The 14,661-nt window shown below is 46.5% G+C and overlaps 3 protein-coding genes across 3 annotated transcripts; 1 reads left to right on the top strand and 2 right to left on the bottom strand.

Moving 5' to 3' along the window:
* Window positions 1-2,405: 2,405 nt before the first annotated feature.
* On the top strand, window positions 2,406-4,469 carry EsH8_IX_000119 (HET domain-containing protein; the record flags this gene model as incomplete). Its single annotated transcript, XM_083266455.1, has 1 exon — window positions 2,406-4,469. One exon carries the CDS (start codon window positions 2,406-2,408, stop codon window positions 4,467-4,469), a length of 2,064 nt encoding a protein of 687 aa, XP_083130020.1.
* A 515-nt stretch (window positions 4,470-4,984) lies between these two features.
* EsH8_IX_000118 (OPT family oligopeptide transporter) lies at window positions 4,985-6,622 on the bottom strand (the record flags this gene model as incomplete). Its single annotated transcript, XM_083266454.1, has 8 exons — window positions 4,985-5,611; window positions 5,662-5,771; window positions 5,827-5,887; window positions 5,955-6,090; window positions 6,142-6,177; window positions 6,228-6,343; window positions 6,396-6,496; window positions 6,568-6,622. The coding sequence occupies 8 exons, from the start codon at window positions 6,620-6,622 to the stop codon at window positions 4,985-4,987; spliced, it is 1,242 nt and encodes a 413-aa protein (XP_083130019.1).
* Window positions 6,623-11,728: 5,106 nt separating this feature from the next.
* Window positions 11,729-12,893, bottom strand: EsH8_IX_000117 (intradiol ring-cleavage dioxygenase; the record flags this gene model as incomplete). The annotated part of the gene is made up of 3 exons (XM_083266453.1): window positions 11,729-11,878; window positions 11,938-12,529; window positions 12,583-12,893. 3 exons carry the CDS (start codon window positions 12,891-12,893, stop codon window positions 11,729-11,731), a joined length of 1,053 nt encoding a protein of 350 aa, XP_083130018.1.
* Between the last annotated feature and the right edge of the window lie 1,768 nt (window positions 12,894-14,661).

The following is a 14,661-nucleotide window of genomic DNA, read 5'->3' as shown; positions in this document are numbered from 1 at the left end:
CTAGCGGCGTCCTGCTTGGGAAAGACGGCTCGTGTCTCGTAGGGTAATTCATCGAGCAGCGAGCGATGATCGTTGTGTTTGGCTGCCTGAGAAACACTCCTAATAGGCCCAGCTAGCAAGGTACGAAGAAGTGACTGGCCATTGGAAGAGATAATGCTGTTCGAGAAGTCGGTTGTCTCCAAACATTGAAGTGCAACCTGCTCAACTGGGTCCCTAGATAGAGAAACACCACTGAGCTGGGAGGCGGCGAAGTTGGTTGGAGATGACTGGAAGCCTAGCACTTCCCGGTGAGCAAGCTGAGATTCGAGGTAGGCTACCTGATCTTCTAGGCTTTTGATGTAGCTGGTGCAAGCTGTCAGCAACCCGACATATTTTGTATTTTTGGGCAATGAAAATAAACCTTCGCGGGGCAACTTGACCATCGATATCAGTGCTTACACAGGGAACACCGGCTCGTTCACAATTTGAGCAAGCAGGGATGCGTTGATCGCATCGTTGTTTTCGAGATCGGCATCGGGTGCAAGCGGTGACATTCGTTCTCCGAACATTCGAACGTCTGCTTTCTCGCTCTCGCGATGCCATTACCAGACTTGGTAAAAACGTCTGGTAATCTGTTCCTGTCCAAGCCCAAGATTGATGTCCGCTGGTCTGTGGTATGGATGAGGGAATGTAATGATTGTGACTACTGAATTCGACTGCTCTTGATGTCGTGCTGGCTTGTTGACAATCAGCCAAAGAGAGTCGCATGGTAGTTTCTGGGCGGGACTCTCCTTTGTCAAGACCAAGATTAGTAATCCATCGCTATTTTCTGGCATTTCGAGTTCGAGTAAGGAACCTTACCCTTACATCCATCTGCCAATACAGTGTTGCCTTTTATTGTGCACTGTATTGAGTTGTGAAACGTTTGATTTTAACTGTTCATTCAAAGGAGAGCAACGCTTACGCACGCATGAAGAATAGAATATAAACTATATTTACGAAAGAAAAGCGAATTGAAGTGTAAATTGAAACATTGTATATATGCAAGAAGAATTACTAATTATCTGCATTTATATGTCTTTATTGCTCGTTGGAGGAGGCCCACCGCACCTGGAGGCGCGAACTCGTCGTAGTGCGTGAGCACGTCTTCAGGCTTCGAGATGAATCATTAAGAAGGTGTGCCGAGAAAAGTTTCAAAGCAATTGAATTTTATGTACTCCTTTTCGCCGTTCATTTCTTCTGGTTCAAGTTCCATCTTGACAACAAATGGCTCTGTGAACGATTCGACGGTTAAAAGAGCTCACAGCAGGTACGGGTGCCTCAGCCAATGGAGGATATCGACTTACCGTATACTTAGAAGATGTGGTGGTTGTGCCTCGCTATATGTGAGCGATACGCATTGATAGCGGTCTTAATATCCTCCGGTCATGACTACATGTTGGCGCCGGCTGAAGGGTGGAGGGGTGGGAGGAAAGATGCGCAAGATATGATGATAGTCAATGGAAGAGTTCATGGGCTTGCGTTTATCCTTATGCTTCCTCGTATCTGTCAATCTCGATATATACTTCTATACCTACATAAGGGACATATGTAAGAACCAGTGCCAATATCCTGGTCCCTTGTCACCCATCCTCTACTCACTTTGTTTACATACATCTGGATTCTGCCCTACTCACAGGAAAGGAAAGCTCATTCATGAATGTTTGAATTTTGAATTTCGCAAATAAAATTGAAATACTATATTGATAAACGTCTTTTTGAGCACAAAGACTAAAAAAGACATGTGCATGAGAAAGCACTCATCCGCCAAAAAAGGTTGTAAGGCTGGCCGGACATCTTGGTCCCCAAAAGACTACCGCATCTGCATGTTGCCGTCTCTTTAGTCCTACAACCACCTATATTCTTGAACTATTATAGGACTAATTATTTTTTCCCTTTGATCCAAGACAACATAATCGTAGAAACTCGTTTTTCTGCAGTTTTATAGCTCAGCTTCTGTTAATAAATAATACAGTCGGAAGATTGCCGTAACTAACACGGAAATGCCGCGTAGGGTTTGACCACGAGTTGCGGGAGGCTTTCGAACAAAAGGTGGAGATGAGTGCTGTTTCTACTACCAACGGAGAACCCCTTGAAAGTGTAAAAAGTCAACCCTAGTATCCGTAGACGTGCATGTTGATTTCGGTATCCAACCAATAGTGCCGCGAGAGATACCCCTCGTTTTTTGATATCGTGGCTATGTCAAACCCCCGTCAGTGTCAGCAAGGGTACTTCATCCAAGAAGCGAATCACCATTAGTTGCCGGCACCTGACGCCAAGATTAAATACCGCAGACGACGCACATCAGGTGGGGTGATCAACTTTGCATCATTTTACTCTCAGCCCAATAATACCACATCTCCTTTCGAGAGCATCTTATAATCAGGATGAATTCTCAACAAATTACCGAGGTCGCCGGCTTCATTTACTCTCCACTGAACGAGAACCGTAATGAGATTCGCGTTCTCAATTTGCAGACTCTCGAACGACCACCACTCGCTAAACTCCGCGATGAGCCACCAGAATGGCACGGTCTCGTTCATTGTACGATAGAACATGTGTCACTAGATGCACATCTCTCAGACTACCGCATCTGGGAGTCACAAGTAAAACAGCTGTCCCGCCGCAACAGCGATGAGCGTTGGCGCCTGTTCTCTAACGAGAAGTACCGCTCCCTGAGTCCGACAAGAATGAGCTCGCCTTTTGAGCGCCCGCGTGCACACCCTCGATACCATCGATTTGTGTGGGGTGACTATGGGGCTCTTAGTTACACCTGGGGTGATCAGTCTGTCAAGGTACCGATCATTATGAATGATCAAGTCATGCTTGTTGGCCAGAACCTAGAAGCGGCTCTTCGGGCTTTGTCTTCAGACCCTGACTACATCGAGGGTCTCAAGATTTGGGCTGATGCTATTTGCATAAACCAAAATGATATCGCTGAGCGAAACCGTCAGGTCACGCGCATGCGTATGATCTACAGCAAGGCACTTGTTGTCTCCATCTGGCTTGGCGAGGTTCCAAGTGCCGCTATACCCCACATGGCACAACTCCATGACTTGATCGTCAAGTGTAAAGATAAAGAAGCAGCATCTGAAGTATTGGAGGCGGCATTTTCCGACCCAGAGAGGAAAGAGACCATACGAAAGACCATTGACGTGGTGGTCGAGAAAACATACTGGACACGGGTGTGGGTGATACAGGAAAAGTGCCTGGGCCCCTTCAATCCTTCAATACTGTTCGGAACGTTTCGTATGGGATTGATTCCCCTACAAAACTTTTTGCAGTGCGCCACGAACATACGAGGTGCCGTGCGGGCCCGTGAGAAAGTATGGCGTGTGCTAAAACTGGTCGAGCTGGTGGTCGCAAACCAAACCAGAGTTCGTCGCGGGCGCGCCCAGACGGAGGAGGAGCGCAAACAAGATCAAGATGACCTTGCATTACTTTTGATGATTGGGAGAATGGCAGGATCTCTCGACTTGCGAGACCGCCTATATGGTTTGATGGGCATGATTCCCGAGTACGTAACAAGGCATATCGAGCCCGACTACACGAAAGAGGTTGAAGATGTGTTTTGCGACTTCTCCAGAGCTCTTATAACTGGCTTTCAGTCTTTCGATATTGTCCTCACGGGAAATACGGAGTCCACGCTCAAACTTCCGTCTTGGGTGCCAGATTTGACTACGCAGTGGGATCCCTATCTCTGGGGTTCCGATTGTAATGCTAGTTGGGGACAGAATGCCCACTTCAGGCTAGAGCAAAAAGGGAAGGTCTTGATCACTGATGCAGTTCTTGTCGACGTGGTGGATGGACTAGCACCTTGTCTGGGCTGGGAGCGTGGAGAACTGAGCGTGTGGCAAGACGCCGTCCAGCCAACTAGTAGGCGAGTGCCTGACGATCCCAGAGCAGCAATTGTGAGAACTTTGCATCGAGCGGCCATCTATGATTGTGGAACAGGAACCACCATTCTAGACATTCCTTGGCTTGAAAGCCTCAAACCCGACGCTCCGGACATCATGGCTTTGGAAAAGCGCGGCTGGGGGAGAGTGCTTGAACATGCCGAAATTAACGACCTGACCAAGTTCCGCAAGCAGGTTGACGCACACTTCAAACCTTGGGGTTTAGAGTTTAAATCATTCTTTCCCCGTGTTGAAGATGTCGGTAAATGCGAAAACCCAAAACCGTTCTTGAAATCTCTCGACAAGCATGTTGGCATCATTTATCCGGTTTTCACTACCCAGCGGGGCCTGTTTGGGACCGCAATCCTTCGTACATTACAAAAAGGCGACTCTATTTTTATTGTCCCCGGCTGTTCTGCACCCATCATCATGCGGCAAAAGGAGAACAAGTGGCAAGTCATCACACAATGCTTTGTGGATGGTCTCATGCGTGGAGAAGCACAGGATTGGATCGAAGATGGTTCTTGTCTACTTGAAGAAATCGCCATTGTTTAGTGAGCTGTTTATTTGAAAGTTGTTTACTGAACAAATTTGGCTTTAGTGGGGGGCAACCGTCTGTTGAAGAAATTACACTTACAACGTTTGAAGTTCATTGCGACAATTTCTGTCTCACTTGATTATTGCCTTAACTAAATACTGAAGAGATTCCTGTTTGATATGCCGCATCAAATAAAGTTATAACCAACAAGATTATGAAAAAGAAAATGCTTATATATTTCGACGCCTCCAATAACGTGGCTTAAGGGTGATCTAAAAAGTGCAGCCCAAGTAAACGAATATCGCTCTACTTGGATCTCTGCTTCGCTAATAAACTCACAAATACAATTCTATCTTCTATTTCACATACTCTCATTCAGATTTATTCATCTTTGTTGAGTCTTAATATTGAACCTCTGTACACCACGACAACTTGAGAGACGAAAACAAAGTGGGAACTGTTAACAAGACGAGGACAAGAGAGCTTGTGTTCATAATCCATTTGGAATCAGTTGTGTGCTTGACAAATCGATCTACTGCTTCAGAGCAAAACAGCGCTCGATGTTGTCTGCGTTGTTTCCCCACCAGTTCACCATGACAGCGCCCGTGGTGCCCAAGAAGATGAAGATGAACAACAAATTGGCGTTGAACCCAGTGTCCAAGGCCGCACCGCTAATGTATGCCCACTTGTTCCAAAATGCGCGCTTGTATCGGTACAGATAAAAGTTGAAGAATGTTCCTACGAGGAAAGTGGTGAAAGGACCAGTGCTGAGATTTCCGTGGAAGGTAGCGGCACTGGCAAAGAAGATGGTCGAGTTCCACAGGTCGAAGCGGGCCTTGGGAAACTTCTTGTGCAATAACCAGATGATTATTGGCACTATCGCGCCGGCAGGGAAGCCGTAGAGTACAGGCTTAAAGAATGATGATGCAAAAAGTTTCTTCGGTCCAACTAGTGCATACTGCACTCCGGCGGTGTTGTAACTTTTGAACTCTTGGCCGGTCCATTGTCCTTGAGGATCTGGGATTCGGCCACTGACGTAGTCGAATTTGGAAGCAATTACCCAGCGCATGACGCCATAGTTGATAGGAAGGGCGAGCATATTCGCGATAATCTGGATGCCAATTACATCTCGCGGCGGAAGATGTAGGTAGTGTCCAATCTTCAAAGTCTATTAGTATACAAACCGAAATTTTAAGAGTGTAAACTCACTTTCTGGTCTTCAAGTACCGTGCGAGCATCATACCAAACATTGCCAGAAATGATGCGGTAGGCAAGCTGGCCGAGAGGGTGCCGAGACGATCCTTTAACATCAATCATATCTGAGCATGTGTAAGCTTTCGTGTTTATTGTTTTGGAGTTCGTATATATACTAACAGCCATAAATGAGCTCGTTGAAGAAGCCAACTTTGATTGAATAGCCGGACATGGCGTAGACCTTCATGAAAGGGAAATCGAGCGTTAGTCAAAGTCATACATACTAAGTACACAATTTAGATACTTACCAAACTCATGGGCAACATGGCTGCAGCGCCAAACCCAAGGGCGACAAAATATGTCCAAGTTGGCATCCACACAGATTTCGTTGCAACAATAATGAGAAGGATCCCGATCGGTATAGCAGTCAAAAGGCCCCACTCCCTGTGCATGTGTCAGCTGAATCACTTGCATATTATACCAGGGAGAACTGACCACATAGTAAGGCCCGGATATTGTTGAATAATGCGACTGTTTGAGTTAGATCATAGTTCATCAGTTTGGTGTTTACTTCAGTTTACCTCAAGCGGTCCTGGTGATACTCTTCCTCTGCCTTTCTTGCCTTCCAGATCTGTACAATCTTTGGACCCAAGAACAATCCGCACCAAACGAACGAGGAGATGTATGATGCGTACCACTAAGCAAGTTGAGATCAATAACCCAGTAAATATTGTCGAAGGAAAACCTACCATGAAAATCTCCCATGTGTACTGGGCACCCGAGTAAGCGAGACCGACCTCTTCGTATCTAGTCTCGTTGACATGTTGTACGCCGCTTTCGTCAGTGTAAACTTGGGCATTATTAGCGTTGCTCGGGTATTGGCATCAGGCAAGGTGTGTCAATATGGCGCGAGGAACTCACTCAAAGATTCAAATGGGTAGGATGATCCATTCTTCTGGAATACACCATTCGACATGATGTTAAATGTCGGAGATCCCCACAAATTTCCAAAATACGCTATTGGGATTAGAATCCACGTCTTTGAATGATTAGCGCAACACTCTAGAGATAGACCAAATAAACCTACTGTGATAACGAATCCCACAAAGATGGTGACTTGAACACTGTAAGGAAAGGTGATGACGTTGGAGGTAATGTTTGACCAGTTGAGCGTGATGTTGAGGAGCCCGATGCCGCCACGTCCAGCACCCAGGAAATTGACGGTATGGTTTCGGCTTGCAAACCAACAAAGAGGTGCAAGGGCGGCTACGAAAGGAAAGAGAAACTCTGGTAGGAACTGCCAAATGAATGTACCAAGCAAAACCCACCAGAAAACCTTAAAACGCATCATTAGCTTGTTAGCTCAACTGTATCAGCGAATATTCCATACCTTCATCTGCTTTTGCGAGACGCTTTTATGGAGCTCGGTATTGCCTTGCATGCTCCTGTACAGAGTCACTTGCTGCAAAGACAGCGGGAAGATGAATTCAGGATCGTCAATCAAGATTTTGCGAACTTAAGGTTGTTAGATGTGCATGCTAGGAACGAAGGACTGGAAGAGTTACCCATCGCGGCGAATGAGAATCCCAATAGGGAGGCGCCCTAAATTTTCAATTAACACTACACCAGATTCACGAATTTTTTGAACTTACCCAACCAAAGAAAAGTGCGACAGCAGGATTCATGGTAATACCATAATACAACGCCGCATTGGTTGGCAGGTAAGCTGGCAAGGGTTAGTACCGGATTGAGACTTGATAGAAGCAAACTCACTCGCCCATTGGCCTTGACTACCAGCATTGGCGGCAATTCCAATAATAGCATGTTCTTTGATTGAAAACGGCCCGGGATTTAATGAAAAAGAGAAGCGTCCCAGCGGCACTTTGTAATCAGGCAGAACCCGCGCAAGTAGTCGTCCAAGAGGGGCTGAAGCCAAAATCACAAAGAATACAGGGAATGGGGCTGTAGTAGTTCGAAAGCTATCCCATGGTCAGTACATGCAGCATTGCAATGAGAAGAAGGTGTGGTCTTACTATGAGAGTTGCGATACAATACTGCCGAGAATACAGAAAATAGCCGACAGAAACAGCGAACGAAAGGTTATGACGGGCAATGAAGGGTCATCCTCAAATCCAACCACAGTCCGGACCAGTTCAGGTATATTGGCGAACTCTTTTGATTTGAAATCATACTCTGGCTCCGAGTCTTCACCGGGAACTCTTTTTGTCCCGTCTGGAGCATCAGAGTCAAAGCCGCCTAGAAAGAGCTTCTCTGAAGTCTCAAAAAGAGGGTCGACTACTACATTGGGAGCTGCCGACTCTTTCAAGTCTCTTGGCGTATTCTTTTCGTCGACTAAATGAGACATTGTTAAAGACGCAAAGACAAGCAACTCACGGAGAAAACATGTTTCTCACTACAACGCTCACAGCGAATATAAGTAAAGCTATCGTATGCTATTCCCCTCACCTCATCGGCGTCCTCCTGCGGGAAATCTCCAACGTTAGAAGCAGCATGCCATTGTGGATCGTCGTGATGTGCTATTAAAGGGTGCTGCGTTGCCACCCCGATAATGCAGACTCCCCTCAAGTTGGGGATAGCTTATCATCGTCTTGCAGGGGAAGCAACAAAACGCCTATTGGTCGAAAACCAGCCGATGACTTTTGTGACAGCTGTACTGGTTAGACACAAAGGAGGTGCTTGTTGTTCGACCAATGGTGTAGATGGAGATGTTGCTTGTTCTGGCCCGTCCAACTTGGATCCTAGCAAACATTGGGCAATTCCGAGGCAGCTTCTCTAGTGTCGGCTATCCTGTCCTAGCATGTCTAGCAAGCGGCATCGGAAACAAGGTGGGCGAATGAAGGATCTTATTGCTGCGTGCGAACCCTGCATTATCTGATGGGGGACATGGCGTTATCAAGACGCAATGTCGGTGGGGTATGTCGCAAGGTCGGACACGGGGAGGCGGGCGATCCCCGACGATGCTTGTTCCAACCATGGCTAGAGGCATCGGAGATGCTTGAGAACGCCTCTTTGATGGTGGTTTTATCGGAAGTATGAGACCGTTGTAGAAAATTCACCGCCTTGGCGCATAATGAACACTACTATGTGGCAGGTGTAGCTTCTTCGTCGGCGCTTCTCCGCTCATCCATTTTACCGACCTCGGCAAGCACAACTCCCGGCTTGGGACTTGGCCAGAGGACATACATAAGCTATCTTATGCCGCCGGATATGTTACGCTGTTGGTTCTGGTGCACTCTATTGGCAGTGTAATCTCAGGAGCTGATATCACTGGTCGTTGAGTCTCGGGTAAAAAGCTGCAGCAGATAGCATGCTTTTTAATGTTATTATCTCTATACTGAGCACTGCGTATCTTTGAAATCTTTAGTGGAGCTAAAAGGAGGGGGTGGGTTGATTGACCGATGCGCTCGCTTGCTGCTCGAGATGAATGCGGGGCCGAAGTTCTGCAACTGCATGGTTAATGTAAAGCCCGATATTTTGGTGGAACTGGGCCAGATCAATCACGAACCGCTTGCCCTGGTTGCGGTTATGTTGATTACCAGGAAGTTTTGCATCTTTCGTTTTTCTGTATCAGAACAATCTTTCTCTGAAAACTAAGCCTAGAGCATCGGATTGCTCTACAATCTGAAGAGTTTAAATCATAACCTCTGGGCAGGTCGCCCTCAGGAACTGAAGTATGTAGGCCTGTTAGAAGTTCAGCGTCTTTGTCTCGACGCTTGAGGGCCGCGGTTGCGGAGTCGAACGGTAGGTGTTGGTATCACAGGATACCCGTATAGTGGTAGAGCAAAGATCGAGGAGCAAAACTGGTGCTGTATTCTGTTGGTTGTAGATGTGTAGAAGGAATAAAGTAGAGGTAGGCAGCGGAAGCAGCAGTTGTGAAGATATCGCCGTTGGCAGCCCGGAAGTAGAATCTCCGGGTCCGACTGCTGCCGCTTCCCGCGGCCTGACCGCCTGCCCGTATTCTAGCTGGATAATCCAACAGTAGGACATCAATTGCGTCGAAGTAGACTCTTCTTTAATTAAGTAATCTCGCCTCGCCAGAGTAGAGTCTTCAATCCGACAGCTCCGGGGGAGTCTTCAGGGGCCTTTCAAGTCAGGTCATCTTCAGGTTGGGCCTAGAGTCGCTTCGCTCCGGCCACGTCGCTGACGGCTTTCTCGCTTTTAAATTCTTCAATATCCCAAGTGTATTTGTAAATCAGATGACCAGTGTCATTGAACTTAATAATTTAGGTTCAGATTTAACATGTTTAATTTGGTAGCTATGCAGGTCGTACAGACAATGACCCAACATCGTGGCTACAGTAGCGCAAACCCAATCCGCAACATAGTCACAAAGACAAAAGGGTTGGTTCAGGCTTTGATAAACTCCAACAAATTTGCGGTTCAATTTGATCCACCTTGATCTCCCAACATAAGTACCAGCCGGGTAACTTTGTGCACAAAACTGCCCGTTCCGCTACCCCTCATCCGCAAGATGGTTCACCGTTAGTTCCTCCTCTTCGTGTCATTTCGAACCCATAGGTTCCGATCATATCGATCCGGTTTACTTGAACCGCACATATCTCCCGAAGCTCTACCAGCCATGGCTGAAGAACAACAGACTTTCAGCACATCCTGCAATCATACAAATTGCACCAAAGATAACTCAAGTATCGATAATCACCGGAGGCTGGGATCAGATATTTTATTTTTCGGATTGGACGAAGCCGTTTAACGTAAGTAAATCTACATACAGTATGATACTAGTATGACTAAACTCTGAGTTCACTTATAGTATTACACTTATTTTGAAAACTATTCGGCTCGTGGAAATATTTTAAAATTAGTTGATGCTAAGGATGTATATGAAAAGACATTGTTTATATGTGAGATATCGTTATGGAGTTGGATGGGTGCGATTATGTATACTGGTGTATTTCTGGACTTGACACAGGGTTTGCCAAGTATAGCTAGAAGCCGACTTTGGTCTTTTAGAGAAAGAGGGTCGGTCTATGGGTCTACATGTCCACAAGATATGTAGTGAAATCTGGAGTGAATTCGGAGTTGCAAACAATACATTATTAAAATAGTTCCAAGTGAACATATGGATGCTTGATTAGCCTGCCGTAAACACTATGCCTATTTCACCTCGCTCACCTTGATCGCGTGCTTTTAGGGCTAGGCGTGATCCTGCCACACCGGAACGACAAAGTGGCTGAACGACGCTGAATTCGCACTTGACCTAGCTTGAAAACAGGTTAGGATTGTTAACGCGATGAACAGCTAGACTCTCTCAAGGCTCTTCAGTGCATTTCTCCTTCCAAGTATCCAACTCTACAAGAAGTCGTCTATTGATCAAATACATCACTATATTATTGGTAGACTGGTTGGGCAAGAGCCAACATCACCAGTCACAGACATGACATATTATTACTCGCTGCTGGTGAGGCTGATGTCAGCATACCAATCTATACAGACATTCTTTAGTATCAGTGCTTGCTAAGTCCATTAAATGTGTATGTTCACAGGAGTGGTCAAAGGGGAACCACGTAAAGATAAAAGAATCTCAGTTTGATCTATAAACACAGATGGCCTTTGAATTTATAAATAATTCCACCTTTCAGGCTTTTCAATGTGTCCTACTGAGCAAAGTCGAACTTCATTAACAGTAGAATACTGTGGAAGCCTCTCAGGTCTGCGGACTTCCGCAACGTCTGGCATGTCATAGTTCTGCTGCAGCTTTAGAGTCCACCTTAAGGTCACTAGTCTTCAAGGAAGGCTAAAATTCTTACGACAGTAATCACCCTAGCTAGGTCCCATATCGGAAAACGGCTGAGTTGTGATTTCCCACTCGCCCTATATGGCTACCTCATGTAATTACTTTTGGATATCTCTGAGAAGTCACTTTTGCATTCCGTCGACATGACAAAGTTGCGCGGAACCGGAACTAGCCACTTCTGGCAGATCTTGCGAAATGTACTCAAAGACGGAAGATGGGGGGTTTTATTTTTTATTTTATTTTTGAAATTTCAAATTGTATATTTATTCGTCAGGAGGTTTACTTTTATCTGAGTGTAGTTGTAGTTCATGAAGTGTATCCATCAGCTCTATCAATCTGAGTGGCTTGGGCAAGCTTTGTAGCATCGACGCTCACGGTAGGGAGGTAGCCTTGGGGATTGACGCCTCCTCCAGTGATAGCAAGTCCATCGGCAGTTGAGTTGACACCAATTGTGATCTTTAATCCTTGTTAGTTTCTTTGCGCTGTGATAAGTAGTGATTCTGGATTTTGCTCACATATCCGACCAGACCGTCCTCAATGTTATCGGTCAATTGGCTGATGCTGATGATAGCACTGTACCCATCGGAGCTGGCATCCGAGAAAAGCGAATCTTCACTGTTGGTCGTGCGGTTCAAAGTGGCCAAGTGTTCGCTGTACGGGCTAAGAGCGTAAACCTTGTTAAGCAGGTCCTCCTCAAAGAACAGTTGGCCAATATGCTGGATCTTGCTGGCGGAATAGGATGTGCCGTTGGCGATGTTCGTCTGCGCCGTGACGTGGATATGGGTGGTTCGGGTGATGTAGTAGCCGGGAAACTTGGTAAAAAACTCAACCACGCCGTTGTCGTCGGTGACTTGGATTCCTCGCAAGAAAGTCTCGTCGTCAGTGGTGCCGTCGGTTCTCTTCGTCCATCCGTCCAGGAGCTCCGCAGTATCGGGATCGATTCCAGTGAATGACGAATAAGAGCCAGTTGCGTTGCAGTTCCAAATCGTAAGAGCCGTTCCCACTAGCGGCTCGCAGGTTTCGATGTCGATGACGCCCATATCGAGGTAGAAATCGAGGCCTCCTTGATCCTCGCGCAGGTCGTGGCGCATAATTTCTCCATCGACACTAAACGCCGTCAGAATCCGTAAATACCACATCTCGAGCAAGAGAAGACTTACCCGTACGGACCCCAAACAGTGTCAGGGGCCAAAACGCATGTGTCGTTCTGGATGGTGGTGTAATGCAACGAGTCGCGAGACATCAGGTCCCGGGCATCGACCTGCCCATTCTGAATGCGACGTTCTTGCAGTCGGCTGGCTCGCTTCGCATGCATTTCTGCCTTGCGCTTCTCAATAGCATCCGCGCACTTGTTGGTGCTTCGGCCGACAAATTGAGCCTCGTGCTTTGCCTGTTCTGCAGTGAGTTTTTCCGGATGAGCGAGAGAGGTGCCCACAGCCAGGGCGAGAAGAAAAACGTCGTTGAACAACATGCTGAATTTCGGAACTAAAAAGATACTTTAAAGAGTGGTGAGATGTTTGCTGTGAGGGTGGTAGAAATAGCTGTCTGGACCAATCTTTTCTGGCAACACATCTTGTCTTATATTGTGATGCTCCTGCCATTAGCCCTCCTATCGTATATAACATCCTTGATGGTTAAGGTCCTCCACTAATCGGGATCTCCTTAAAGGCTTACGTTGCGATGGATATGATTGGAGTGACCCCTTGGGTGGCTGACGTTTGCTTCCACGTTGTTGTTCGGGATGTGGGCGGTTTGTGGAGTTGAGGCTCATGGTAAGGAGTTCGGCGACCGCGGGCAGCGGTCTTGGCGATGTGCCATCCCGTCAAACTCCAATCAGAACGCAACATAAAAGACGGTAGCATGTTCTGTCTGCTGTAAATCCATAAAATAAGGGATTTGTTTTGGGTCTGGCACTTCCGGCATGTGGCTTACCCTAGTAGAGTGGCCCTCGCCCCTTTCATCAAGGCAGTGTGCGAAGACACGTACTGCTCTGCGGAAAATTGCCCCTCTTGGAACTTCGTCAAAAAACTTCCCCATTCGGACTCTTCATGACAGCCCCATGGCATTCCCACGAGAGGTTGAAGGGAGAAACATTTTTGTGTAGGTATTTTTAGCCAAAATATTTTTGGCCGCAATCATGACGAAACAAGTTGCGTATGCTGTTAAGAAAAATCATGGCTTCTCAAAAATTAAAAAGAATATATTTTTTGAGACTCTTTTTCGATCATTCTTAAGGCACAATTTAACGACATAGGTACTGTTGGAAGGGTGCCGTCAGGCCTTCATCACCGGTACTTATCACATTGACAGGGACACAACGGTTGGTCTTTTCTGGGTAGCAGCATAATGTAAAGTCCGAGGTGAAAATCATCACCATCCCCAGCATTGCCGTCCCATACGCATTCTTATACGTAGTGAAGTATGAATGAAGGTGTTAACGCTGACCTAGAATCTATAGTTTTGATGTCCCAGCCAATCAATACGACGCGGTTCTCGACTCAATTATTGCATAAGTATTCTAGATAGAATCTTCATCATCCGTAGAGGTCTGAGAGAAGCTTAGTACATATTGTTTTTGTATACTGAGACTTTCATTATTTAAGCATCATTTGGCCATTGCAGCAGTTAACCGACTGCGATGGACTAGCCAAAGAGCCATCACCGAGCCGTTGGGGTAATGTCGGGACGCCCGTAAAGGGACTGACTCAATCCATGGTACTAGACAGCAGTTACAGCGATCAATGCAACAATGGCGGCATGATTCTGAAATACGGACGTTGTCCGTGCTGCGGAAAATCATTCCTGTATAAGACATCTTGTCCCATGCCCCATAATAAATTAACACTAACGCAATTTAGCCATGACGATCGTATTAGGAATGAGAGACCGTGTATGATATAAAAGGCTAAAATATTGCCCCGAGACATAGTACCACTAGCCGTTCAACTTTATTTCCAGCCTTATTGCGGGCTAGATATGCTAAACTTTAGATGCTATCTGCTTTTGTTCCTGTCGTCGTTTAGATGGAGGAAACAAACTTGTTACTCTCATAGAAGTGGAGACGCATATAGCGCCCTTATACACCGCATCGTCTTCTGCTGAGGCTTGCCATCAAAGTTGACTGACTAGTCTCGCCGCGTCCAGGATTCCTAAGCCACAAGCGCACGTTTCCCCCGTGGGGGCGCAGACCTTCTCCAAAAACAAACCCGGTACAGCCCCAACGGCCTTCTCTTTGGCGG

Source organism: Colletotrichum jinshuiense, chromosome 9, assembly GCF_051148585.1.
Source record: "Colletotrichum jinshuiense chromosome 9, complete sequence".
Taxonomy (NCBI): domain Eukaryota; kingdom Fungi; phylum Ascomycota; class Sordariomycetes; order Glomerellales; family Glomerellaceae; genus Colletotrichum; species Colletotrichum jinshuiense.
This window is presented reverse-complemented; position numbering and strand designations above follow the sequence as displayed.